General features: G+C 41.8%; 3 protein-coding genes across 4 annotated transcripts; 1 reads left to right on the forward strand and 2 right to left on the reverse strand.

The window, feature by feature from the left end:
- Positions 1-877: 877 nt before the first annotated feature.
- On the forward strand, positions 878-3,284 carry dnajc15 (DnaJ (Hsp40) homolog, subfamily C, member 15). Its single transcript, XM_053439913.1, has 6 exons — positions 878-1,002; positions 1,205-1,256; positions 1,501-1,574; positions 1,865-1,941; positions 2,017-2,087; positions 2,715-3,284. The coding sequence occupies exons 1-6, from the start codon at positions 895-897 to the stop codon at positions 2,783-2,785; spliced, it is 453 nt and encodes a 150-aa protein (XP_053295888.1). The 5' UTR covers positions 878-894; the 3' UTR covers positions 2,786-3,284.
- Positions 3,285-3,291: 7 nt separating this feature from the next.
- Positions 3,292-17,152, reverse strand: sestd1 (SEC14 and spectrin domains 1). 2 transcript variants are annotated; one of them, XM_053439912.1, is made up of 19 exons: positions 16,907-17,152; positions 16,008-16,077; positions 15,782-15,890; positions 15,441-15,531; positions 15,227-15,340; positions 12,456-12,569; positions 12,247-12,341; positions 12,102-12,157; positions 11,475-11,543; positions 11,103-11,260; positions 9,059-9,181; positions 8,693-8,887; positions 7,938-8,052; positions 7,677-7,842; positions 7,136-7,217; positions 6,906-7,028; positions 6,463-6,654; positions 6,164-6,267; positions 3,292-6,084 (listed from the first exon to the last, which is right to left on the reverse strand). In XM_053439912.1, exons 2-19 carry the CDS (start codon positions 16,075-16,077, stop codon positions 5,781-5,783), a joined length of 2,280 nt encoding a protein of 759 aa, XP_053295887.1. In that variant the 5' UTR covers positions 16,907-17,152; the 3' UTR covers positions 3,292-5,780. The 2 variants fall into 2 exon arrangements, with proteins under 2 accessions (XP_053295887.1, XP_053295886.1); XM_053439911.1 differs by having other exon boundaries at positions 11,466-11,543.
- A 1,243-nt stretch (positions 17,153-18,395) lies between these two features.
- LOC128456524 (organic cation/carnitine transporter 2) lies at positions 18,396-25,606 on the reverse strand. The gene is made up of 11 exons (XM_053440733.1): positions 25,198-25,606; positions 24,337-24,513; positions 23,445-23,548; positions 23,081-23,235; positions 22,674-22,845; positions 21,758-21,884; positions 21,579-21,679; positions 21,075-21,289; positions 19,980-20,162; positions 19,321-19,456; positions 18,396-18,816 (listed from the first exon to the last, which is right to left on the reverse strand). Exons 1-11 carry the CDS (start codon positions 25,405-25,407, stop codon positions 18,714-18,716), a joined length of 1,683 nt encoding a protein of 560 aa, XP_053296708.1. The 5' UTR covers positions 25,408-25,606; the 3' UTR covers positions 18,396-18,713.
- Between the last annotated feature and the right edge of the window lie 2,269 nt (positions 25,607-27,875).

Below are 27,875 nucleotides of genomic sequence, written 5' to 3' on the forward strand. Positions count from 1 at the left end.
ATGTGTCATCGGTGAGTTTATCCAGGTTGATTTGTGCGCTTTTTCATGTGATATGTGTTTGGGTGTGTGAACAGCACTAGCTCAACCCCATCAAGGACAAAAAATAAGGACCATCTTTACATAAAGTCATATTGTTGATATTGTGGGAGGTAATTTTTTCCATAGATATGTATCCTGAGGTTGGTCTCGTGTGTGATAATTAGAGTTTTTTGATTTCCAGATTTTTTGAGAATTGTTTTCTTGGCTATAGAGAAATAAGCAAGCTGTTCTTGTATTTGTTTTGTATGTTCTGATGATATGGAGGTTTCTGAGGTTAATAATAGTCTATAGATTTTTTATAATAGTTTACTTCATAAATTGGATTCTGTTATTCATTATTTTTGAAGGTTCAAGCAGGGTAATAAGTTGTATTTATTTAACTGTAGGTATTCCAAAAATTGGTGTCTGCCAAGTACGTGGTTCTGTGTTAGGTCTTTGAATTCTATGAATTGATTGTTATGGAAAGATGGTGGAGTTGTATAAAGCCTTTTTGGGCCCATGTGTGATAGTAAATAGGAGTTGTGCGGAGTTTAAAGGAACAAAACTAGGCTGGTTTAAGTGGCACTTATTATAATACTAACTAACGGATGACTTACTTACTCCATATATCTAAATAATATCGTTATAAGTTATAACTCAATATGATGACTTACTTACTGTGTCTTAAAATGGCAACTTACTAACTTAGTAACTCAATATCTTTTGGTGTTTTCAGAATTTGATGAAACTACTCGGGCTCCCTGTGGAACGTCTCCGTGTCTCCAGTCCTTCCGCAAACACTGACTCTGGTTCAGTCTCTATTTATTTTGAAAGGTTTAACCACACCTGTTCCGGTGTTGCAGCAGAGGAAACAACATGGCGCATAGCGGCGGGATGAGCGTGGATGGAGGAGGCGCGATGCGTTACGCTGAACACGCACCCCAGACGAAGAACAGGGGCGACGCAGAGATAGACAGACGACTGGTGAGTGTCTGTCGTTACTCTCGGGACCTTGGTAGAGTCGGTCCTGTTTCATACCGACCGCTAACCTCTGTGACCGCTGACGTACCGGCCCGTCACTGTCAGTGGTTCCGGGGGGAACCTTTGTGCTGCACTGTCCGGCGGACAAACTAACGCTTCTGCACTGTCCTTTAACCAGCTGTGTTATTATGTGTTTCTGTGACAGGGAGAAACTCTGATAGCAGTTGGTCTTGGTGTGGCTGCTGCAGGATTTGCAGGTTTATATAATTATTATTATTATTAATTGGCTAGTTTGCATTGTACTGCCTTGTATTGAGGAAAAACTTCTGCTCCCTGAATTTTCTGCTTTCATGAGAAAATGTGTTTCCTGTTTTCGTGACGAAATATACTCTTTATGCTTAATTCAGAAAAGCAGAGCCGATTTTTTTTTCTCAAGTGAATATAATATGCCTCTGTAGGATTGGAATGCGCTGTTTCATGTGCTTTGCGTTTGATCCACAGGGCGCTATGCATTCCAGCTGTGGAAGCCTCTGGGCCAAGTCTTCTCTGACACTGTCAAGAAGATGCCCACCTCGGTGAGTGATTCATCAACCTCTTGTTAAACCTCTCTGGTAGAGCCCGATAGATGTGATTTAGTAGAATAATTCCTATAGTGTATAATTCTATCTATACATAGTTAAAGAACATTGGCAGTGATTCCTCGATGTCAAAACTTTTATTTCAAAACTTAAGTGAGGCTTGACATTTTAAAGTTTAGCCATTAACCGTATGATAAGTTAGTATCAATAAAATTAAAAGATTCAACCTAATATGTCTTTGAAAGACTCATATAATGAATGTTCTCAATGTTGTTCTGTCACCTTAGGCCTTCTCATCGTATTACAAAGGAGGTTTCGATCAGAAGATGTCCAAACGAGAGGCCAGCCTCATTCTCGGCATAAGGTAACATTTATTTTCTTTAAGTTTTATCTTAATAAGTGTAAGTCTTCTCACACGGATGCTTTATTTTGTGTCCAGCCCGGTCAGCACCAAGGCCAAGGTACGTGAGGCCCATCGGAACATCATGGTCCTTAACCATCCTGATAAAGGTATACAATTTATACACCTAATTGTTTTCATCACCTTTAACCAAGGCCAGATTTCCTGTTGCCTCAGTGTGTTGTTGTCTGCTGCTGACTCTTAAAAAGACAGAACTCAAAATAGTCTGCAATACTCCAATCAGAACTGGTCGATAAATGAAATAGGTATATTATGTGTCAGACTGATTTATCGATCCTTTTACAGAAATGTAAAAAGGAAAATTCAAGTTTTATATATTGAGTTGTATTTATGTTTTCATTTTATTGAAAAATGTCTGAATCTAAACATCTGGTACTTACAACACAATAACGTGCACATAGATGGTCAAGATTTGCCCTATCTATACTGAAACTGAAATATCGGATTAATCTGATGACAATTTGTAACTTTACAGATAGACCTTCAGATCTTTATATCTTTATACACATAGTCATGTTGTCTCTTTAATAACTCACCAATGTTTGGCCTATTTAGGCCTTAATCTAAAACATTGACTCTCCCCAGTTCACTACAATTCATGCATGATATAGATTTGGGACAATTTTTTTTAAATTAGATTAAATGCATTAATACTCAGTAAGTAGCCTTGTCTCGGTTTGCAGATCACACTAAATGTTGTGTGTTTGTGTGTGAAGGTGGGTCACCGTATCTCGCCTCAAAGATCAATGAGGCCAAAGACCTTTTGGACAAGGAGATGCGGCGATGACCTGCGCTGCTTAAAAGCTTCCATCACTTAATTCTGTTGTACTCCGCCATCAACACATCACTTGGACCTCCACTCAGGCTCCGCAAGATGAAAACAAAAAACAACTATAATGACATTGTCCGTCTTCAGATGGTCACATAACTTCTCTTCCACGACCTTGACAATTTGTAAATGTGTCTGTCAAATGTTGTATCGTTGCCCTCTAGTGGTAACTGGTGTACATCCATGATAAATAACTGCTCATGTTACAGAGTGCATTTGATACGGTATGCACTAAATATGAGTATGTAATGTGTTATACAAAGATGATCTGTTCAATTAGAATAATAAATTTGAATGTTTGTTGCTGAAGACTGTGAAAATGCTTTTTTTGGGCGGGGGGGATTCGCTTTGAACACGTGTTTTTATTAATATGTATCTGTGGGTTAGACTTTGTTGATTTGTCTGGATGTTAAATGTGAAAATATTTTGTGACCAATTCATTAAAAAATATCTCAGACAGCACCTTCAAAAAGCGTCTTTATTTTGAGGATGAGGTCATGAAGTCACTGCATGTTACTGGACTGAGAGGACAGAAGCATTTAGCAGTTACACTTACAGCAGCAATTACCGGTCAAATAAAAGAGCAAATAATCACAAGGTTGTTAAGCTTAAAGAATCCATCAATAAATACAAAAAAATGAATCCGTCTTTCTCTGACGTCATCGTGGCTGCAAACCAGTCACAGTGAAACCTGTGTGTCTGTTGACTTGACTCCAGCGGAGTCAGGTCATCTCAGTCCCTATGGTGAGTTTGGAACAGTGAGCGGCGCAGTTTCGATCTCCATCATGAAGGCAGAGGGTTTTATGAAGAGCAGCGTGGTCGGAGCCTCTGGGTCCTTGAAGGATTTGAGCATCATGGACACAACGATGTTGACAAGTCCCAGAGAACATTTCAACAAGAAACAGCATGAAGTCGAACAGAAATGAAAGGAGACAACGTATGCTTATGATTTAGGTTAAATCAAGCTGCTAGGTGTGAATTAAGCAAATGTTTGGACTCGATGCGAGGTATTGGCCGCACGACTGACAAGGTCTTAAAGGAGCTTCAGAGTTTTCTGTGGAGGAGAGGAAGTCCCTTTAGCACAGACTTTTTAACTTTGAAGACATTTTCAACACATTTAACACACAGAATATACGTCTTTGCCATTAGTTTATTCGCTTGGTCGAATTGGGACATTCTACAATACAGAGCCCAGGAGGTATTTGTGCACACCATTTAGTGAACCATCCTCTTGACTTATGTTGCCTCCTCCCCTGCTGTAGTGCGGGGACTTCAGTCACCTAAACTTTAAAACAGACAATTTATCATCTAAGCTTTGACTTTAAAAACTTTTATCACATGTAAAGAATCTCAAAGAAAAAAATATCTTTAGTTCAGCAGCCTTGATGTGTATCCACATATCTTACAAGTACAAGAAAACTAGCAAGAGTGTCTCAGCACACAGTGCAGGACTTTTGTGTATGTTATACTTCATTTATTAAATTGTGCACACAAATTAGTTTGCTTACCTCAAGGCCGCCTGCTGGACTGAGTTCGTAAAAAAAAACTGACTCTAATTTTATTTTCCTGCTTTATTACGTCACCTGTTTTAAACAGTCTTTACTGTGACCTTTGAAAACTGTTTGTATATAAAGACGGACGACATGACAGCTCCCCAAAAGTGAAGCCAAATTACCTGGATCCCTCCCGGGTAGCTGGCTGCAGTAACGTTTACAAACCACGCCTCTTCCATGTTAGCAGAAGGGACATGGACCAAACAAAAGAAATTATATTTCACATTAAAAAAAGGTTAATATTCTAACATATTAGGCACTTCTTGGAGTTCAAGAGTTAGGTTTCCTGGTACGTTTGGCTTTAGTTAATTATTGAATGCTGTAAAAACAGCCTGAAGCATCATGACTGACTCATACCACGGCTCCACGCCACAATCACTGGCTCAAAGTCACCAGCGCAAGATGGCAGCTCCTGTAACCAAGGTATTTTGGCTTCATTTTTGTACGGTGGGGAGAAGGGGAGGTCCGTCGTCCTTTTTTATTTACAGTCTATGGCTTTGACAGTCTGGCAGTCATTTGTGAATAGAACAATTACTTTCTTGAGGAAACTTTTCGACGACTTGCAAGAGGATTTATATCAATTATGAGAGTGTTGTACTTTAATCTGGTCTGGTTATCGTATTGTTGTATGAAACTCTTTGGGCTTTGCAGTTGACTCTTCTCCTCAAGTCGCCATGGAAACAGTCTTATAACTTTGAGTTTTTGTCAATAAAGCAGATTATTTCTTTCAGCTTGTATGTACTGTGGATTCAGCCGTGAGAGTTTCATGTCGAACTGAGTGTTGAGCAGCTCTAATGGGCCTGACACTGTTTGGAAGGTGGGTGAAGTGTTCGGGACTGTTGCTGCAGGAGCAGGATCCAGTCGCTGCACACCTGATAAACTGTAGCTCCGCCCTTTGAGTTCCTGCACCAGCCGCCAGCTTCGTCTTTTGTGAGAGGACGCGGATATAAAAGAGGCAAAGAGGCAAGAAATGAGAGAAAGTCGTAGGAGGCACAGACAGAAACCATGTTAGCACCATGGAAGCTCCACCCACATAGGGGAAATGAGAGGCATGCTGGGAAGGAGAAGACTTCTTATCCAAAAAAGGTTATTTTACAGTCGTTAGAGAGCATCAGGGGACATGAGTATCAACTATTCCAGTAAATATTTCCAGTATTTTACATTGGATCCAAAAGGTGCCGTTTAGAGGGGGCTGATCCTTCACTACAGCCAGGGGGAAAGCTTTCAGAGCGGAGAGGCTGATGGGTAATGTAGTCGGATGTAGATAAACAGCAGCAGTAAGATGAGACTAGCAGCTGCAGTGATCCAGGGCTTTCTTGGCCCGGGGACAGCAAATCGTAGGTCTCGCTGGAAAGGAATGAGCAGCCCTTCATTGAAGCTGCTCGCTTTAACGTCGTCCATTAGCAGTCCTGCGTGGCCCTGTCTAACTCTTCATCCTGCGGCCCAGCCTCCTCTTCCTCCAACCCTTCTTCAACTTCATCCTCCTCCTCTTGATCTTCTTTCTCACTCAGTTCCTCTCCGATAACATCGAGCCGTGCCTCCTGTCCGTTCAGCACCTCATCGTCATCATCATCATCATCATCATCATCATGGAGCTCCACGTCCTGCAGCTGCAGCCGCTGCTCTTCCACCAGCAGGAGGCGCTCTCTGACGCCCTCCGCTGCCGTTGCCGTGTCGCTGGGACTCCCGAAGTACTGCTCGCTCCTGAAACGATGATAACTTGAGTAAGGAGTGTGTACAATATATGAGCTCTGTGTGTGTTGTGTGTTGTGTGTGTGTGTACCCATCAGGGAAGATAACGGGAGTGGTCAATCTGTCCAACAGGGTTTTCCCAGAGGAGTCAACCTCATCCAGCAACTCGGCCTCGACACATTCTTGCTGTAAAACCTGAAACAGTGCAAACACACGTGCTGAAGGCAGATTTAGATTTTCACTACGACTGCAACATTGTGCAAGGGTGTCACAATTCCGTCAGCTGTTTTAAACAACTCAATTTCAACAGGTCGCCTTTTTTTTTTTAATGCCATCCTGACTCACAGGTCTGCTACTTCCCACACCTGACAATTGAAGTCTGTGTCTCACCTTCTCGGCGGCGGTGTGGAAGTTCAGAGCCAGCTCCAGTCTCTGTTGCCTCTCTTCACCGCTGACGCTGAACTGTTTCCATATTCGGTTGAGCCTGGGCAGAGTATCTCCGGACGAGCGCGTTGTGCAGCGCAGCGATTGACACAGGACGACGGTGGCCTGCAGCAGCTGGCGGCCATAATCATAAGTGCTCTGAAGACAATCAGAGAAACAGAGTTATTGTCTGTGTCTTGTCTTTGTGGTCAGTAGTCTTTGTACTCATACCTCTGCCTACAGCCCAACAGTTGCCTTATATTCAATAAAGCTGCCTAAATTGCAGACACTCATAGATAATCAGTTCCTGGTGTTAATAGTGGGAGTAAACCATTAATCGAAGCTGCTCCGATCAGTGATTTACATCAACAGAGCATCGTTTGACAGAGTGTAGAGTGGAAGTGTCTCACCTGAGCGACGTCCACGAACTTCCTGTGTTTGTCCAACATGGTCATCGTCTCTTGAGAGTCGTCACCCAGTCGGACATGAGTCTTCAACAGGGCGTCCAAAAGCTCGCCAAGCCACTCTACTGACTGAGAAAACACACACACACACACACGTCCCATCAGTACAGGAGGTGCCTGTGTGTGTGTGTGTGCCTGTGTGAGTGTGTGCCTTTGTGTCTGGGTGCGTGTCTGACCTGTAGAGCGTCCTCTTCACATTTGAATAGTTGGACCATCTGTAGCATTTTCAGCCTCCTCACATCCACCATGTCCTCACACCTGCAAAACACACACACACATTATATGACTTCAATCGGCTTCAAATATATAACTTAACTGGGTTCATTACAACAAAACAAAACAGAAGTTGGTGAAAAGACACCAGGGTGATAATTTAGTTATCACCATGGTGCATGTACTGCATGTTGCCACTAAATGAAAGGTCATGGGGTCAAACAATAATTAAACAGCAGGAATGGGACTGAAACTAACCAGTTGCTACTTTTTACAACCAGGGAAAGAACAGCAGCATAAACAGGAAATAGAAGATGGGAGATAAAATGTACTGGACGAGGTCAGTCACACATTTTACATTCTGTTACAGAGTCAGATTTTCAAACTTTTTGTGAAAGTGAGAGTTGTGACTCAAACTAAAGTAAATAAGACAAAGACATTGGTGCATTTTTTTGTTTTTGGTTAGATTCTATAACTGAGAAACAAAGAGAAGCAGGAGGGAACCTCTGTTTGCGGAGCTGCATCTCCTCCATCACAGCCTGGATGTGCTGGACGTTGTCTTGCTGCTCTCCTGCTGGACTCTCCGTTTCCTCCAGAGACCACGGTGGCTGGCTGCTCATCTGCTCCGTCAACAACGCCCCCTTCTGACGCAGAGAGGTGAGACCAGCCTCTGGAGGTAGAGAATTTGTAGATGTACTTAATAAATATGAAAGAAATTAGTTATTTAGAGGAAAACTCAAAGGGGCCTTCTTTCAAAGCACGAACCGACAGCTTGCAGCTTCTCCTCCAGCAGTTTGAGGTTTTGTTGAATCGAAGCTCCGTCAGCCGGCGCCACATCAGCACAGAGCATTCCCAGTAAACCGTCCAGCTGCTGAGACAACTGCAGAGTAGACGTAAAGCTGTAATCGCTCGAAAGACATCAAAGTCACTTGTTTCTCTCTCTACTTTCACACATTCTGCCTCATCCTGACATTTTTGTTTTTAGTTCTGTTCACCTCCTGAACAGCTGCTAATGTTTCAACTACTATTGTTGTATATTTATAATCATTTGATTGAGTTTCTGCCTACAGTCTTGAGCCAAGCTAGGCTTAAAGCAGCACTTTGTAACTTTTAACATCAGCAAGCTGAGGGATGCTGGGCTCAAATTCTATCGATGTGTTGATTGGAGCTCTGACATCGTAGTCCCAATCACTGAACTGAAACACAACTGAACGGTGGATATTACCCATGATCCCCGGCTTCCTGAACCAGAAGAACTGCAGCTGTAACATATCCACCAAACTCTGTTTAGAATTCTACATGTTTCAAAAGTTTCCTGGCTGAATATTAGAGATAAACACTGGTTTTTAATGACTCTTGAGTTTTTCCTACTTATCTACAGCTCAGCATTACTCTTTAACGCGCAAGATTTTAAACATTATACAGCTCCACTCCACTGAAGTGGTAGTAGCAGACAGATCTTAAAATATGTTTTACGTAGATTTTTCTACTAAGGAAAAAATGGTAAAAGTGTGTGTTACCTCCTGTGTGGCGCTGTGGAAGCCCTGCGCTGCCTGCAGGACGTTCTGCCGATTTTCCAGCTGAGCCGCCTGTCGGTAGCAGACATCGCTGAGCTGCTGCTGCAGCGACTTCAGCTCCACCACTTCCTCCTCCTCCCCGGCATTGAGCAAGGCAGCGATCTGCTGGTTCAACTCCACGTACACCGCAAACCACTCCTGTACACACACACACACGCAGCGATAGAGAATCAGAGTCACATACACTTCATCAGGTTTCTTCAGTTAACTCCCCGCTAAAAGACAACAAGATCTGTAATTTAACCACAAATCTAATTTCTCAGTTTGCCCTTGTCACATGATGCGTGTGTGTCCAGTGTGTTGCATTACACTGTGCTGGCTCTCGATCTCCTCATGTTTCTGCTGCAGGGCCTGAGCCGCTCGAATCGAGTCTCCGATCGCCTGATGATTCTTTAACAGCTCTGAACCTGGACCCTGCAGCCAGGTCACCACCTGAGAGAGACACAAGCAGAAATCCATGTAAACACTTAACTGGTTACAATCAGAGAAAAAGGAGGAAGTATTTCAGGTGATCGTCCAAGACCAAAAGTGTCATTAATTTCGTCCATACACAACGTAATAAATATGTTTGCACAAAAACGTAAGATGACAGGTTAGCTTTGATTCCTCTGTGCATTTCGACATGAAGCATAACTTCATAAAGCTTCAGATGATGTTTCATGCATCAGGAACATCGGTAAGCTATGACCGACAAGTCGTGACAGTGTGACAGCCTTCACAGAATCAAGACCCTGAAACTGAAGCAGCTAAATGGAATTCAGGCCTCATGCATTTTAATTTTTGACAACTGTGTTACTCTTGTGCTTTTCCATTTTCCGATGTCTAATGTGCAGAGGTTCCTCAGAAAAACATATTTCAGTCTCAGGGAAGATTTCCATCCTTCCCAGATGTTGCTCTGAGTGTCTGAGCTGCAGTGCTGCAGAGTGACCAACAGGAGGCCCTCAGGCTCTACTTGTTTCCTTGCTGGAGTTCACATGATACCACCATCATTGATGTGGACTCTTCATAAACCTTATATTCTATAAAAATTTGTTTCCCTTATCAAACCCGTACAATTTAGGCATTTTATTTTATTATTTTATTTTATAAAACTAGGCGTGTAATGACCAAACGTTTAGTCACTGGTTTAGCTTTACTCTGTATACACTTTATATATTTTTTACAAATACACTAATACTTTAATTTTTCAACAATATTTTTGATGTTTTACTCACTGTACTCTATTCTATTTTATATAGTATTGTTATTTAATAGTGGAGCAAGCTGGCACAAGAATAAGGTAATTTCTTATTATATCTTATCGTAAAATGTACAAAAAACAGTTTGCCTGTGTGTTTGTCTGATACAAACAAAAAACATCTTGATTTTTATTTTATCATGAGTTGAAGTTAAAATGTTCACCAAACAGTATAATGCAGAGCATCATCTGGAACTGTCTATCCAGATGTAGATGTACCAGGATCGGGATTTTAATTGTATTTATCAGGTCAGTGATGCCTTGAAGAGCTAACACACAAACAAGGAGACACAGTTCGATACAGAACTAGGCCACCACCCCCCACCTCAAATCCTCCAGGCTAGCGACCGATATGTTGAGGTTACCATGACAACCCCCGGCTCATCTCATCTCCAAGACAGTCATCCTACCCATCAGCCCCTGCGGCTGCATATGAAGCCCAGTAACCACAGTAGAGTCTATGTCTACTGATGAGCCCGGACAGGGAAGCTGCTCACTGACACCTTTTCAGAAGGTCAAAGGCTGTGTGATGAAACATTGAAGACACTGAAAGACGGAGGATTAAGTAGCAGGACAACATTTTACATGTGGAGGACGTGTTTACAGATTTGTCCTCATGAACTGCACCTTGACTTTTTAAGACTTAAGGATTTATACAGATAGTTTTAAAACGCTGTGTGTTTGAAAAGGGTGAAAAACTTTGATGTTTGAAAAATAAGCTGATCTTTTACGTCCAGGAAATATGAAGCACCAGTCAGTGGCCAGTTATCTTAGATTAGCACAAAGAGTGGAAATAGCTCTCATGGCTCTGGCTAGAAGTATAAAAACATATCCCGCAGTTTAATCTTACTAAACCTCCAGCTCAGTGTGGAGGTATAAAAATCATAAAAAACACACATTTGAGAAGATAGAAGCAGAAAGTGTTCTGTACTTGTGCTTTAAAAATTGAACTAAAATGGGGTTTTCATTATATGAAGATTACAGAGTATATTGTAGCCAACAAATTGACTAATCATAGCAGCTTTACTGTTGACGTATATCACAGGTCACATTTTAAGATCCAGTGCGTGTGAGTGTGCATGTGTGTGTTTGTGTGTGTTTGTGTGTGTTAATTACCTGCATGACCTTGGTGTGAATCTCATCCAACTGGGTGCGTTTGTTTCGCTGTCTGCAGAGCTCCTGGTATCGGGTGTACTGCTCCCTGAGTGAGTCCAGCAGCTTCATCACCTGAGGCTGAGCCAGCAGCTCCTCCTCCATGGGACGCCAGGCCGGACCTGCAGGTCAGAGGTCAGAGAGAGGTCAGGAAGAAGTGGGGTTACAGTCTGGTAGTGTGTGACGGTCCTGGTGCTTTTGAAGACAGAGATGCTACAACAAGTCACTGTGACCTTGCCCTGGAACAGCTGAATGACTACATTCAACAAGACAACTATAAAGAAAACACTTCAGACGACACCCCTCGACCCACAGCTGCTTCCTCACCTCCCTTACCTCCTCCTCCTCCTCCTCCCTCGGAGCCGTTAAACCGACGCTGCTGCAGCTCCGACAGCAGCTCATGACCTGCAGACAGACACAAACAAAGGGGAGAGAGGGCAGGTTTGAGATTTAAGAGCCCGTTATAAAAGCATCTGAAACAATAACACATCAGTGTTTGTGTACATGCTGTTAGATAATGAAAGGAGCTGGCAGTGGGAGGAGGGTGGTACCACAAACAAAGACTCCTTTCACCTCTGCCCAGCAAACACACAGACACAGGCCGCTCAGTACAGGGAACACAGCCATCCACCCAACCATCCATCATCCAACGAACCATCCATCATTCATCCACGGTCAGTGTCTATCTAGCTCTCGGTCTTGGTGGCAGCAAACTAAAGCTGCTTTCAGACATGCACTGAACTCTGGATAATCTCCTGAACTCATCTGAAGGGGCTGTGTGTGAGTTGCTCAGGACATTCTCTGGGGGTTTCTACTGCCAGCCCACGAGTGAAATGTCCAGATAACGTGTGAGTGAGACCACGTGACAACACAGCAGGAGATAATCCAGAGGATTCAACGCAAGTGAGCAGGCAGGTTGATGACGTATATAACACGCGACAGACTAGAGAAGATGATAGTTACCAGTCTGAAGAACAGTCTCAGGGTCAAAGGACGGTAAGAGGGCCGAGTCAGCTAATCTGCAGAGAACGGACAAGACAAACTACTTTAAACTGTAGCTTTGTGTGTTTGTGTACGTTTGTGTGTACGTTTGTGTACGCGTGCGTACTTTTCCTTGTCCCCCGAACTGCTCTTGTCACTGTCATTGATGATCGACAGCTCGTCCAGCAGCGACGTCGACTCTTTGGTGAATTTCTCAAAAACCTGAAAACAAGATGAAACCAAACTTGCTCGGACTTGGTGGCAGGTTACCATGACAACAAGCACGTTTAGTCACGCATCAAATACGTGGGTTTATTTAAATAGAATGAGAATCACCAGTCTCTTGTTGAGCCAGTCGTTGTGGTCGTAGTCCAGACTTCCTCCAAAGTCGTCCGTCAGCTGACAGGGTTCGATGTAACGAGTCAGCTTATTGGCCGAAACCAGGATCACCTGACACACAAATCAAAAACAAAGGATGCACATATAAATCACACATTAATAATGAAGTGCAAGAACATTTTCATACTCTGATTCTCAACATGAACACTGTCCCACAGTGGATTCACTCTTATGTCTCTTCACTGCACAAACTTTCTGTTACTGGCTTGTTCCAGCCTGATGAATATCACATGTTCATAAGGACGTTCAGATTAGATTTATTGTTGTTGATTAGTATATTTAAACTCAAATGAATTCACATATGATGATGCACCATTGTACAGTATTGAAGAAACATCAAAAGTCCAAACGTTTCCCTCTGTCAGAAGTGATGTCACTCATGTTGGCTCGATGGGGACGCCTGGAAGCCACAGTTGTCTAAAGGCAGCTTTGGGTGTGGCAAGTGTCTCCAGTTCTGTGACACACCAGATCGTAAATACTTCAAACATCAGCGTTCTGGAGAGAAATGTTTTCCTAACCACTGGCTCCTGACTATGAGGAGCCATGTTAACCACATTGAGAGCAACACGTGTGTGACTGATGCAGGTCAGACACTGGAGCTGTTGGTTGTTTCTGTATTTTACAGAGATTTGGAGGGATTGACTCATTTTAGCTTCTTTATATACATTGTTAACCTTATATTGAACTTTTAACAAACTCACGGTCATTTTTAAAACCATCTCTTTTCTGTTTCAAACATTAGCACTGATAACAGATATCACTTTAAGTGTTGCCTCAGTCCATGATCCAGACAGTTCTTAGATCACAAGACAAACTTGTGTTCGTGAAAAGCCTGTGAGCTCATCTTTTTCTTCTGTAGAGAAAGATAACAACAAGGTTAACCCTTACTTTACTTTAGCCTTTACAGTTCTCTTTAAACGAAATAGTACAGAACTCTGAACAGCATTTCTATGAGATTGTTTTACAAATACCTGGACAGTCAGACAGCTGGTGGTAAGTCTGTGTCCCAGTTGTCACGGGAGCAGATTCTCAGTGTGCATCGGTGTGTGTGTGCGTGTGTGTTTTAACGTTAGGTCAGACGTTAGAGCAGCTGTACAACATACAACCCACACACACAATCCATAGTTAAGATGAGTCACATTTCAACACTGTCACTGGAATCTCCCTCCAGCAGCTGTGTGTGTGTGTGTGTGTGTGTGTGTGTGTGTGTGTGTGTGTGTGTGTAAAGTAAGTGAAGACACGGTGAGCTATAATAGAATTAAACTAGAAGGGCACTCAGAGAGTGGATGCTTCTGACGCCCAATCTCGCCGTGTTAAAGAGAGTGGAAAAATATTCCTGGATCCGCCCTTTCATCTAGATCCGTTCTAAAATGGAGAGGACTCTTCCATGGGTCCTGCCGCACCCCTCCACATGGAAATCAGTTTACTAGTTCCTGAGTTATCCTGCTGACAAACAGTCAGACAGATTGAAAACATGACCCCCTGGGCAGAGGTGCAAATAAGCTCAACCGCAGCATATTCTTTTATTCAAAGCACCAAATATTTCTTCTCACAAAACATATTCAGCATCCAAACAAGCCAACAAACTACATGTTCATGAACTCACAATTTATAATGAGACATTTACTCATTTCATGCATTTAAACTGTTGGTGTTTTTTAGGCGAATCTTAAAAGTCGTAGTGTCACAAAGAATACAAGGAAAAAACCCCAGTGTGATTTAAAAAAGTAAAATAATCTCAACACTCGCTTTAAGGATCCATATGCAGCTACAATCAAGTTACCTACACACCCAGCAACTTGCTCGGGTTACCACGGCAACGGTAGTAGCCGTTCAGCCAACATGGGCGTAAGAATCTGGGTCACAGTGCAGACTGATCTCTGTCAGTAAAACCATCTGTTATAATAGAAGAGGAGGAGGCTAGCTTAAAAGTTTCACACACACACACACACACACACACACACACACACACACACACACACACACACACACACACACACACACACACACACACACACACACACACACACACACACACACACACACACACACACACACACACACACACACACACACACACACCCCATCGATCCTGGCTCAGGTTTCCAGCAGCACTCAGGACGGATAATGATGCTCAGGGCTATTATATTAGTTTCTGTTTGATATCAAGTAACAACACAATCAATGACTGTCTGTGTGTGTGTGTGTGTGTGTAGTTTTGCTCTTATTAGAAACACAAACACTATTTATATGATGGGAGACTCTTCGAGCAGCCCTTCTAAGCAGCCAATCCAAACGGGCATGTAAGCTGTATGTAAGCATTGGAACAACTGACACTCAAACTCTACAGCCAGGCTGCAGGCAGTAGATGAACACACATCTTCAGAGTCAACATGGCAACAAAGTTTGATCCTTGTGGTTCTTAAAACTTGACCTCATGGTGAACACTCAAATCTCGGGTCGGGTTCCTACAGTAGAAGCGGGAACCAAACATAACACTAATGTCCAGAGATTGCTCCTCCGGACCGTGACCTTTGACCTCCAAACTCTTTTCACCTCACCTGTGAGTCAAAGTGAGCATTTGTACCAAATTTGAAGAAAAGTCCTCAAGGCATTCTTGAGGTATAGAGGACGGACAACCCCGAAAACAGAATTCCAGTCACCTCTCTGAGACCAGCGAGTGTGAGGAAAACTTTGAGGAGACTCACCTCGAAGCCCAGACGATCTTTTTCCTTCCAGAAGCAGAAGTGTGTGACCTTCTTGTCCCAGAATTCATCTGGCTTCACCACACAGACCAGCGACACCTCGGCCGGGATCACATTCTGAAACAGCAACGACAGCGTCAGCCTCATCAGCTATTCATTGTGCCGACAGAATAAGGAAGGTCGTCATGTATGGAGGGGCGTCAAGACATGTTTGTACCTGCAGCATGAGCACCACAGTCTTGACAATGTTCCACTGAGACTTGCGTCCGTCCACGATGACGGTGAAACCCCGGGCCTTACACTTCTGACTAAGAGAGAGAGAGAGAGAGTGAGGAAGCTTTTTACAGAGCAGGGTCATGATGCGATAAGACTCAAGTTGTTATAAAGTGGAATCATCCTTTAAGCCTTTTCTAGAACATCTGAACATGGATTCTGATGATGGAGTAAAGGGCCGAGTTCAAATCAGCAAATATGTCCAGAGGGCTATAAAGCACAGACACACACCAGACGGTCTGCTACTGCATCTGTGTGTGTGGGTGTGTGTAGGTGTGTGTGTACCTGGGGATGCTGAGAAGGTAGTCCAGCGTGACACTGAGCTCCTCCATGCTGGTCTGATCTGAACTGAGAGGTATGGTCAGGATCAGACCACTACGCCGGTCTTTGCCCCCTGAATGAAAACGGACAATTAGAGAAGGAAGAAATGTCATCGATGACAAATTTGGTTGGACATATGTAGGCATGTTATCTCATATTTTGTTACTTATTGTGTTTGTGTCTCTTGTACCTGACAAAAAGGCCAGTTTCTTCTTGAGGATTGGGAGCATGGTGGTGGCTTCCATGGTAACGTCAGACATCTGTAAGCACACATCCAAACAATACTTAATGTAAATTCTCACAGCTGAGAATGGTGCACAATTTCAGACAAAGCTTTACAGGACCAGACACTTGTCCAAATTCCCAGATACTAGTCCACAATGTCAACCACCTGTCCGTATAGTGAGACACTAGTCCAACAGGGTCTGACACTATAGTCCGTCGTTTCAGCCACTAGTTTAAAGGCCCAGATACTAGTCAACATAGTCAGTCAGACACTACTCCACATAGTCAGATACGAGCCCACAGGTTTGCACACTAGTCCATAATTTTAGACACCAGTCCACATAGTCCAGCAGGCTTGGACATTAGCCAGCATGCGCAGACACTATAATCATTTTAGTCTTTACGCACTTTCCACAAAGAATTATATGATTAATGTTCAACTCTACTATTAGACTTGGTCTCAGAATAAAAGCTGATATTTTAACACAGATGTGATTATTATCATCATTTTTTTTATTATCTATTATTATCATCTTTATTAGCAGAGGTGGAGGACGGAGTATTTGTGCTTGGTCTAGTAACTGCAGCAGCAGCAGCAGTCAGTCCTGCAGCATGGCTTCATGTTCTTCCTCCTCCTCTTCCTCAGCCTGTCTGAGGCCTGGCTGCAGCCGCAGGACGGCCCGGCCCTGGCTCGGATCGGCTAGTCTCGGCTTGGTTCGGCTCGGCCCACCGACACAATGACCTACATTCAGTAGCGGGCTGCGGCTTTTGTGGCTCAAACCACCCTGACCCCAGACTCCATCCACTCAGCATCGACAACTTCAGGGATCGATCAGTATCCAGTATTGATCAGGCTTTTCTTACCTTCCACTCAAATCAGCTGCATTTTATATTGTCTCGGTTTTTGTAACCCACTCTTCCTCTTCTCCTGTTCTCCTGCAGCTCCTCGTTCTCCACCTCCTCTTCCTCCTCAGGCTAATGGATCAGCAGATACTGCAAATATTCTCCATAATAATAAACACTGGAGATGCAGTTTCCTCTTTGCTCTTAACAACAGTAGAAACACAGAGAACAGGCGTTGGAGCTGCGCAGACTCAGTGAAGCGCAACAAAATAAAATCACATCCGGTAAGGCGACAATCAAAATAAAAGCCCTGGGGTCTCAGGGTCAAAACTCTCTCTTGGACCCAATGTTCATTTCTACAGACACCCAGAAACCAAGCAGATATTTATCATAATTTAATTATAAGAGTGTTATTCAGTTTATCAAATGGTCTAGAAATATGTTTCCTATTGTGATCTTTTCTTCTTTAACAGAAAAATGCCAAATATTTCCTGGTACTATTTTTTTTAATGCAAATAAAAACATAATATAAGAGAGCTATGGATATATGTAATAATAAATAATCAATCTAAAATTAAGTAAATATAACTGACTGACATATTCATAATGAAAGTAACGTTTAGGTTAATTGCTGTACAAACATTCTGATGAAAGGCGATTTTATAACAAATGTTATCAAAATGTAGTAAAAATATCAGGGCCACAACCTGGAGTTTGGTTATATTAGTGATGCAGTGAAATGGCATTTGTGGGATTAGTTCGATTTTCGTAGAAAATAATATTTTAAGGTCATTTTAAAGTCTGTAATGTTGATTGTAACAGAAGACAAATTGTCCATTTTTTTCTCCAAGGAAATAAGTATTGGAAAAATGAAGTTACTGAAGTGATAATGGCACTATAGAAGAAAAGTTTACAAAAAGCAAACTCTCACATGATAAGATTAAAAAAGGTGAAGAAGAATAATTACTTTTTCTTAAATACTGTAATTGTTATTTCCCCAAACATATTGACGAATAATTTACTTTGTCAGTCTCTTTGTCTATAAAAACAGTGCTACATATTCTGATCGCTTAAAAGATGTTTATCCATTTACATCTTTTTGTTCTGAAGGCCTGTTTGCTTCTTTCCTGGTAAAATCCCGAACAGCTTCATAAATCTTGAATCGTGCTTCCGGGGCGGGGCCACGGTTAAACAAGCCACGCCCACACAATTCAGACCGGCGAGACGTTCATGAGAACCCAGAAACTGGAAAACCTGCTTTTACAACTGAAATTATTTTCAGTAAGTATGATTAACAAAGAAGATTACAAGATTATAAATTATAATCATCATCATCATTATTGTATATTGTGTATTTGAGTGCACATTTTTCACCGAAAAAAGGACACAGATCGCTTATATATGATTTATTCATTCATACATCACATTACATTACATTAAATGTCATTTAGCTGACGCTTTTGTCCAATGCGACTTACATTTTGAGTACACTCAAAATTTATTAGGGGCCATTTAGGGGTTCAGTATCTTGCCAAGGACACTTCGGCATGCAGATGGGGAAGAGTGGGGACTGAACCGGCAACCTTCATGTTGGAGAACGCCCACTCTACCCCCTTGGCCACACCTACCCCTAACCTTTTCATAAAGTGTCAGTGAATGCATCACAACAGTCTCCGCAGACCCTCTCCCAGTGTTCACACGTCACTTATCAGAGGACGCAGAAAACTACAACACTGATAAAACCGGTTTCCTAAAAATGAAGTTCTGGATTTTTGGACGATTTATGTGTAGTCTGTCGTTTTTTGTGTGTGTTTGTGTGTCAAGCGTCTTAAAGTCGAGTCATGCAGATGATCTCAGGTGCAGTGAGCTGATCTTTAGCAGATTTCCAATCATCCTGTGATGGAGGGGTGGACGTCCATGGCCACCTGAACCTGGAAGACAGATTAACAGACATGCATACAGAGCCTACTACACAGTTGGTTTTCATCCTATTGTGAAGTGTTTTTTTGTTTGTTAGTTTGTTATTCACATGATTAATATTGTATGTTAATAGTTTTTTCCCTTTGAACATATTTTAAACATATTTTATACATTTGCTTTTGTCTAAAATTGCTAATTTTGTCATTGTCGACAACTTTTTCTGTTCTTTTGTCTGCTGTTTGTTTTCCTGTATCCACTCACTTTTCAATAGTGGATTCCTGCTGACTGTAGTTTTCTTATAAAAACTTAGAAATTATACAAAGTGCCAACCAATACTTGTTTTGAAATTTGTTTAAAATTAACTGTCCAAAGGTCATTTGCCTAAAAATACAAAGAAATACATGATACATATCGAGGCCTTGGTATTTGCCGAAATAAAACAACACGTTGAGCCTTTCAATATCTCAGATTTGTATACAGACAGACACATTTGTAATAGGAAAGTGCAGACTTACCTCTGTTTGACTGCCATCTGCTGGATGGTGTCAGGCAGAGGCTCCCTAAAGGTCTCGGGGAGGAAGCCACAGAGAACAACACTGAGCAGGGACAGACCGGCCACAACAATCCACGGCAGGAACTGATAGAAGACAGCTGGAGAAAAAGCAGATTAAATCAGATCACAGTGACTTCATACAAAATTGATCTGATACAAAATTCAACCAAATCAGAAGTCAATTCTCCCATACATCTATAGTGGTATTGATCAGTGCAAGAGCTTTTGGCTTCATTTGTCTTGATTTGAGATATCTCTCTGACACCCTCCCAATCAACAGTTTTCATTTTGACAGTATTTATGTCTTCAGAGGGTCAGAGACAAATATCTCAGCACGTAAAACGATATAGATGAAGCTGAGGGCAACTGAGAAAACATGTTTGGTAATTTGGGTGAACGGACACTTTGAAAACCTCACCTTGAAAAAAATCTGATACAAATATGATATTTGTGATGTCAATTATCATGTTGCTTCTGCAAGATGTGCAGACAGAAAAAGTCAAACAAAATGTATAAACTTCACACGTGAGAAAATTAGTTTAAAAAAAATCATAAACTTTTGACAAACTATTCCTATTCTTACACTATCTACAGAATGATGAATAAAGTGAAAGGTCTCACCCAGCTGCAGGAGGTACGGAGATACGCAGGATCCCAGTCTGGAGAACATGGCACAGGACGACATTGCTGTGTTCCTGATGACTGTGGGCGACATCTCACCAGAGTACACGTACATCAACCCGTTACCGGCCATGATGCCATATTTACCCAGCAGCACCAGGAACAAGGTGACAGCTGGATGACCTGCAGAGAGGAGTAAATGTTCTGTGACATTACAAATCAAGTGAGAGTAATTTTCTCATACACTTACTTCACTTTAGAAAACTCTAAGTCTACCTCCATTTTTATAAACATTATTGGTCTAATATAAATAAAATAATATAATAATCAAGCATTCAGCTTTCTAGTGCACATTTAAATTCCCAGTGGAGAATTGGCCTGTTCAGTTCTGTTTTGCTTTCACTGTGTTTGCCACTTCGTGCAAGCGCGGGCAGGACTAAAGCCACCGAGTTTGAGGAATCGACTCATGGCTCTACTTCAACTGTGCGACAGGATGATGTTGGCCGACCAAAAGTTCGGACATGTCAGAAATTTAGCAGCGTGTCCGACTGTCGGTCAGGAGCAATAAACTGCTCCTCGCTCCCCGCTATACACTACAAGGAAAACAACGCACATCAAAGCTGAAAATCATATGACTCTTTCAATGACTCAGAAATCGGGGCAGAAACAGGCTTAAATCGTACAGTGTGTGCCCAGTTTAAGGGGTCTATGTTCTGCAAGAAGACGTGCATTCAACAAATATCTATAACAAGCAACTCACTGAGCTAGCATTAGCCAATTCTGTGATTAATGCTAACCTATCTCTGGCTAATTTACAGCTGATAAAAGCAACAATGCATGTTGCACTAGCTAGAAATGAGCAGCTGTTTTGGTCTTTCAGAACTTCAAATGCCAAGGTGAATATATTTGAAAGTGTTTCAAATTTGCAAGTTATTGTACAATGTGCCTAGTGGAAACAGTGACTGGGAGGTAGCTCTGCTGAAAAGATTCCTAAACAATACAGTTTCAATCTTTTTTTTTAACAGGATGTATATTCATATTCGTTAAAAATGGAAAACATATAATGAGGTGCTCCGTCATATTTGTCTTACGCACTGTGTTGAGTGACCTGAACGAGGAGCAGCGCTAGTGACCCCAGCAGGGTAAAGCTGATAAATGACACGCGACGAGGAAGATTGCACGTCGACAACCAGACTGTAACGTATGCTGGGAGCTCAACTGTGGTCAACAGGAAGTAGTTCAGGTAGGGGTTTCCTTGGAGGCTGGACGTGTTGAATGACACTCCAAAGTAGCTTAGACTCTCCGAAAACCTGTAATCAACAAAAAGACAAGGCAAAAATTTGTGGAAAGTTTGTGGAGTCATTAAAATCTTAAGGGTTTATCCTCTGGAGAACAGGAAAGGGATCAGGAAATATCTGAGCAAATATTACTTGTGTAAGATTGGAAGATTTTTCATATGGGACAATCAATTAAATATTTTACATTTGACAGTAGTGTATACAGTAGATTTATGGAAATGTTCAACTATCTGTCGATGGACAAACCACTTGGCCTTGCTATTAGAAGGGGAAAGCTCCTGAAAAAAGTGTTTCAAATCACCAGATGATCCACAAAATGAGCATGATATGACGAATATTTGAAGTCCTCAGCAGGTCCAGAAAGCTGTAGGACTCTGCTTTCTGGTCTGTTGCATTTTCAACCTGTGGAGAGACAGAATCTACAGTTGAACAGCCTCTGTCCTTTAGAACGCATCAGACACTGAGGGTTGAGGTACTTACGTTTGCTGAGGCGAAGATGGTATTTGGAGGTTCCACTTTGTTCTCTAGAGCTGCCGACTTCAGCACGAGTTCTGCTTCCTGCCAACGCCCACGAGAAAGCAACCAGCGAGGAGACTCTGGAATCATCCTGGTGGCCAGTCAAACAAAAACGTAACATAGCACTTCACTGTAGCTTGTAATCTAATGAGACAATATTTTGGAAATTGGAAATGATTACGTTGGCAATTATTTGTTATTGTTATCACTGTCTTTAGAACAGTTGTAAAGAAGACGGAACATTTACGGTTGAATGTAACTGCCGAATATGCATTTTAATGTATAGAGATGGATGACATGACAGTGCCCAAGAGGAGAATCAGAGGTGTCTCGATCACCACCTGGTGTCTGTCCGTAGTATTGGTCATAAATCCCACCTCTTCCATTTAAGTAATGGTTTCTGTCAGGTTACGTTGTTCCTATCAAACTGATGTCTGTTCAAGCGTTCATTTTTGGTTTAAATCCTTTTTTTGATGCTATAAATATGGGGTGAAATTATCACGATTTACTGCTGAGACTGAGTCACTATTGGTCAAATGAATGTATTGATGGGACACTGCTACCGTTGCTCCATCCCTGATCTGACTCCAAATGAGCAGGATGCTGGCATTCGTATTCATTATACTCTAACTTTATTTCAATAGTTGGAGGAAGTGAGAATGAGTCATCAATCTTTAAATGCAGTTTATGGTCTGAACTTGGGTCCTTCTCAGGATCAAAAGAAAGAGGCATCCACAGGGCAAATTCATCACCAATTGCCCCCTGTAATATTTCATCCATTCCTTCAAAGCTAACAAGAAAAATGTCACTCTAAAAGTAAAGTTGTCGTACAGCACATATTATGCATGTATATATTGATAGAATGCTGAGGTTATCTTACCACCAAAGGGGGATACAGGCCAGACCAGGCACAGCCATTATCAGTGACAGGTGCCTCCAGGATCTGACCAGATAGGCAGTGCCGGTCAGGAGGATCATAGAAATCACATATGCGAAAGGATACCCCAGGCTGGTGAACAGAACTCTGGCTGAGCCAATCAGGATCTCTGAACCTGTGGAGGAACCACTATGGTTAAAAGAAGTACAATCACGCAAATAAAGTGTCCAGTGTACCTTTTAGTGTTTCTGTTGTGAGATTGAGCATAAAATAATGATGGTGTAAATGATGGTGTGGCCCACTAATGTGACTCCATTAAGATCGACAGCAGAACAACAATAGACACACAACAAGAGGGGGATAAACATCAGAGAACACAATGTCAGTGTTATACTGAAAATAACCCTTACCCAATACAAACCCAACAATGAAGCCGGCAATCTGACCGCTGCCCAGCATAAAAAAGAGCACCGTGAAGACGGGCCAGGAAGGAGCAAAAGCCAATGCGCAGCTGAAGATGCTGATCATGGCCAAGCAAGCAAATAGAACAGGCTTCCTGCCAAACCTGAAAAACAAATACAACACAGCGCTGTCAGTAACAACAAGAGAGACCCTGATGGAGGAAGATTGTAAGCAGTTAGTCTGACGTTCCTCCAAATTAACGGTAGATGTCTTTGACCATGAAAACTGACGATTTTTGAATGTCCAGGGAAACTCTGTAGCTGTGGAGAGGATTTGTTATGTGACAGTTTGAACTGAAAATTAAAAAAGTACCTGTCAGCCAGCTGTCCAAATAAGAAGCAGCCGCACAATCCTCCCAGGAAGTAGACAAGAGAGGACAGAGGATGTTTCCACCGGTCCCTGCACACCAGGTTAAACTGGAAGATAAACGACATGGTGAACCAATTAATACCTCAGCCAAGGAGAATATATTTTTGTGTGTGTTTGAAGAGCCCATAAAATCTAGATGCGTGAATCCAGATCAGGGCTCGGACCCAGGACATTTATTTCCCTTTCTTTAACATTGTAAAAGATGTCTTTTGTCAATATTTTGTCTTGGATTTATCAGACAGTAATTAATTGATCTTGATGAAAAATGGGACGTTTGGTGGACTGACTTGATATATGTTTGCAATTTGGTGCAGATCAAACGAAAATCCGGATCAAGGGTATTTAAATATTATTTCAGAACGGGGCTGTTGGGCATTGGTGGGGGTTTGTGGAGGTATAATACGTGTGTTGTTCTTTTCCTGAAAGAAGGTATAATTTATTATTAATTTTAGATAGCATTAAATACAGTCAGCACAAAACATATTTAGGTGACCCAGAGAGTTCAGTCATTTCCAGTTCCTCATCTTAACATTCTGGATCCATCTGGAGTAAGTCAATGATTGGTGTCCGCAGAGGAAAGTCTCAACCCCCCTGTGATTCAACAGACAGAAGCGGTTCAGACCAGACTGGATTCTTACTCAACAAGCTGGTGTCTAAACAGTAACATACACGAAACAGGAGGAGGAGGTGTCATGAATCAAAACAATAAAAAATAAATGGGGAGAACTTTGTCTCTTTGTATTGTGTATATTTTGTAATTTTAATATGGTTAGAACTTGCAGATGATGCAGGAGTAAAGTCCACAGTGATTTTAGTAGGAGCAGTTGTTCAGTACCTCGGTGACTACAGTAGACTGGTAGTGCTCAGTACTGTAGTTCCATCGATCTTGACAGTCTTCCTCCTCCCGAGAGGAGTTGAGGAGTGCATTTGGACTTAATCCCGCTGCAGACAGGTTCTGCACCAGGTCCAGCTCGAATCGGCGGCAACTGCTCCTCTCCGTCTGCCCGGCCCCCTGAGAACCAGGAAGCAGCATCATCATTATTCAGCCTGCACCGTGACAACAGTATGGGGAGGTAGAGAGGACCAGATCAGACCACATCGCCTCAGACCAGTTTTAACCTGCATGAGGATCATATTCATAAGTTATACAGTAAATCATTAGATTACTGCGGACAATCAATAGCTTATTATTAAATAACAAACTATTTATTGACTGCACAGTGAAAATTCATCCATTCATACAGAGTTTCTATATTCAGAGCTTTTTCGAGCACACACCATTCACCACCACCGTCAGGGAAAACTATGGGTTCAGTGTCGGAATGCAGAATGGAGGTGCCGGGAATCGAACCACCAACATTCTGGTTTGTGGACAGCCCTCTTTATCCCCCTAGTCACCTCTACCATGTCACATTTACTCAAGTACTGTAATTCAGTAAAGTTTAAGGGACTTTATTTCTAACCCTAACCCTATTTATATTACTGTCAATTAAAAATTAATCAAAAAATGTGATATACATTTAATAGGTTAATTAATATATGGACAACGAGGCGGCAGATTTGTATTCCATAGAAATTATTACATATTTGATTAAAGACTAAATCTTAATAATTATATAATAATAATAATAGTTTCTTTATTCAGTTTATTTTATCAGAATCATTCAGTCTGATTCCAGCTCGGACTGCCTCTGACCTGTACTGGGATGCTGGCCTGAATCCAGTCCTGGCTCAGGTTGCTGTGGACAGGGATTTTGCAGTGGTGAGGGGGGCTAGCCAGCAGGAAGATGACGGACAGGATGTTGTATCCACTCGGGACGCAGGTGAGACAGATGAAGAAGAAGACCCTCCTCTGGAACGGGCCCCAGGTCCCCAGAAACGACACAGACTCCTCATAGTTCTGCATGTTACTCTGATCTCTTTTTGTTGCTGTACACCTGTAGTTTATTATACTATAACCACTGAAGATGCTATGACAATTAGGTTTGTTAGACTGTTAGATAATCTCTATCTTAAAACTACAAATGCATTTAGTACTAGTCTAAAAACTACTAATCATTAAGCATTATTATAACAATGAGAACAAATACTTTCTGTCACTAAGCACAACAACTTTAAACACAGCTCTACCTGCACTAGTATAAGTTCTAGTAAAATATGGCTAAAATAAAATAAGTGCTCCTGTTATAGCAGTGTCAACTTCTCTCTGCAGGATCACTGTGTTGTCTTTTATCCATTCAAAAGGACTCCTCCTCTTCCTCCTCTCTTCCTCCTCTCTTCCTCTCCTCCTCTCTTTCTCCTCCTTCCAGAAGTCTGTGCTCATATCATATTTGTGTCAATAAGTAATGATATCATTAACATGGTCACTTGTTCCCTGCAGTAAACTGACATCTCGCAGTAGTCTGATTTACACTGGTTACACTGAACTAAAGAGGCCTTGTCCCCTTTTAACCGGACAGTAAGTTTAATGCCAGGGAGCAGGAAACACAGTGTACTGTAAATGATCAAACCAGTTACCAGCTCCCAGTCCAGTTCAGCTCTGTCTGTCTGACGAGCTCAGCAGCACCGGTTTGTTCAGGTGAGACTGACTCAATGTTTATCTTCCTGTGCAGATGATTATTTTTGTTGGAAAAAACGACCAAAATGAATAATCAACACTTTGTAGGAACTCTTGGCTTTAATCAAAATTCAATCTGAGGTCTCTGAGTTAAAATCATGATTGTGTCCAGTCAAATCAAACGGTTTATGGATTAGGTGACCCATCTTCATCTCCTTATTCTGGTTCAGATTACACTTCGGCACTTGAAGAGCACATTCCTCCAACAAGGCTGATTTTACTCTTTATCGTATTGAGTTCAGATACATACCAACATTCTCGATTGTCATTATCTCAGCTACACATTGGTTGTTACCTAACAGTAAAAGATCACCTCTCTAAAAATACTTAACTTTACTTCTAATACTACTGGACATTATCTGTACCCACAGATCATCTGTGCACAGACATTAACAGATTTGTCTACACTACTTCTTGAAGAACTCGTGGCAAAACACCAAATCTCAAAATGTTGAAAATACAGATGAAAAGAAATCCCTGGTTCTGCCCACCTTCATCGTATCAGTTCCAAAAGTGTATGGCTTCTTCCTTGGCTTGTACCCCACCCGTCCACCGCGTGTTATTAAAATCGGTTCAGTAGTTTTTCTGGGATAAAGCTAACAGACAAAAAAACTACAATGAAAACAAAACCTCTTTGATGGACAAAGCGTCATTGGTGGGAGAATCCTAGTAAGAGATTGGACATTGACCTGTGCATGGTTCAAAAACTAAAAATAGACTCATCTGCCTTCAGATACTTTCCTCAAACTGATAAATAAACAGAGAAGCAATGAAAGAAAGAGCTAAAGAGCTTATTCCATTAAGTACACCAAACGGAGGGGATTGGACATGAGATAGAACTCATGACATATTTGCATGGATCAGGATATCCCTCCTGGATTGGATAAGAAAGTCTTTCTTTTTGGTTATTTTTAGCAGTTTCTCTGCAGACTGTAAATTCAACTCTTAGTTTTTGTTCAGACCTTTTAGTAAAATCAATCAATCGTAAATTTCTTTCCCTGCACTGTGATTTCTTATCATTTAATTTGTTTATGTACAGTTTTTAATTCTCTGTAATTTATTTTTAAACGCTTCTTTTTGTATCTTCTCATGTTGCTTTTATCCGTCATGACATTGAAATGTACTGTTCTGAATCATTAGAAGAGGAAGGAGCATGGGAGCGGAACGGCTTCTATCAGGGCTCACCGTGTTATTCATCCAAGGCTGCGTGTGCAACATGTTGTCAATGTGTTGCTGTGGTTTAGTGAAAAAGTAACTGTGTCGATCATCTACTCTCTGATAAGTGTCAGGGGAGTAAACACTGAGGAGGAACAGGCCAGACGAGTCGAGTGTCATTATCAATGTGTAGGTTTAGTTCCCTCTAGTGGACATCAAATGAGAGGTATTATCATAGACTTTATTTAAAGATGGGTGAGATAGCATCTCCCCAAAAGAGAAGTCAAAACATCTCCATTGCCCCCTGGTGGGTGGAATGCAGTATGAGTCATGAGCCCTGACTCATCCATGTTGGCAAAAGGGATATGGACAGAACCAAAAAGTCAAAGTATATATCAAAATAAGTCTTTCTCAAAGATGCCCTCTGTCGCTTTACTTAGTTCTTATCACACTGATGTTTGTCCAGTGGTTAATTTTTATGGTAAGTTTGTTTATTATTAGTTAATTGATAAAAAAACAGGGTGAGACGTCATGATTGGCAGCTGAGACCAACTTGTGATTGGTCGAAGCCCGCGTATTGGTGGGACCTCACTTTTGCAGAT

Source organism: Pleuronectes platessa, chromosome 14 (assembly GCF_947347685.1).
Source record: "Pleuronectes platessa chromosome 14, fPlePla1.1, whole genome shotgun sequence".
Lineage (NCBI taxonomy): Eukaryota > Metazoa > Chordata > Actinopteri > Pleuronectiformes > Pleuronectidae > Pleuronectes > Pleuronectes platessa.

Bases quoted from the DNA above. Each gene is read 5' to 3' on its own strand.
- dnajc15 (XM_053439913.1), top strand. From the start codon at position 895: ATGGCGCATAGCGGCGGGATGAGCGTGGATGGAGGAGGCGCGATGCGT. The intron at 1,003-1,204 runs GTGAGTGTCTGT...TTTCTGTGACAG, and splicing joins CAGAGATAGACAGACGACTG to GGAGAAACTCTGATAGCAGT. The intron at 1,575-1,864 runs GTGAGTGATTCA...CTGTCACCTTAG, and splicing joins TCAAGAAGATGCCCACCTCG to GCCTTCTCATCGTATTACAA.
- sestd1 (XM_053439911.1), bottom strand. From the start codon at position 16,077: ATGTCTGACGTTACCATGGAAGCCACCACCATGCTCCCAATCCTCAAG. The intron at 11,261-11,465 runs GTGAGGAAGCAG...TCTGACCTGCAG, and splicing joins AGGAGGAGGAGGTAAGGGAG to GTCCGGCCTGGCGTCCCATG. The intron at 7,218-7,676 runs GTTCCCTCCTGC...TGTGTTTTGCAG, and splicing joins ATGCAGCTCCGCAAACAGAG to GTGTGAGGACATGGTGGATG.
- LOC128456524 (XM_053440733.1), bottom strand. From the start codon at position 25,407: ATGCAGAACTATGAGGAGTCTGTGTCGTTTCTGGGGACCTGGGGCCCG. The intron at 22,846-23,080 runs GTAAGGGTTATT...GTTCCTCCACAG, and splicing joins CATTGTTGGGTTTGTATTGG to GTTCAGAGATCCTGATTGGC. The intron at 18,817-19,320 runs GTAAGTCTGCAC...TCTGTCTTCCAG, and splicing joins CAGATGGCAGTCAAACAGAG to GTTCAGGTGGCCATGGACGT.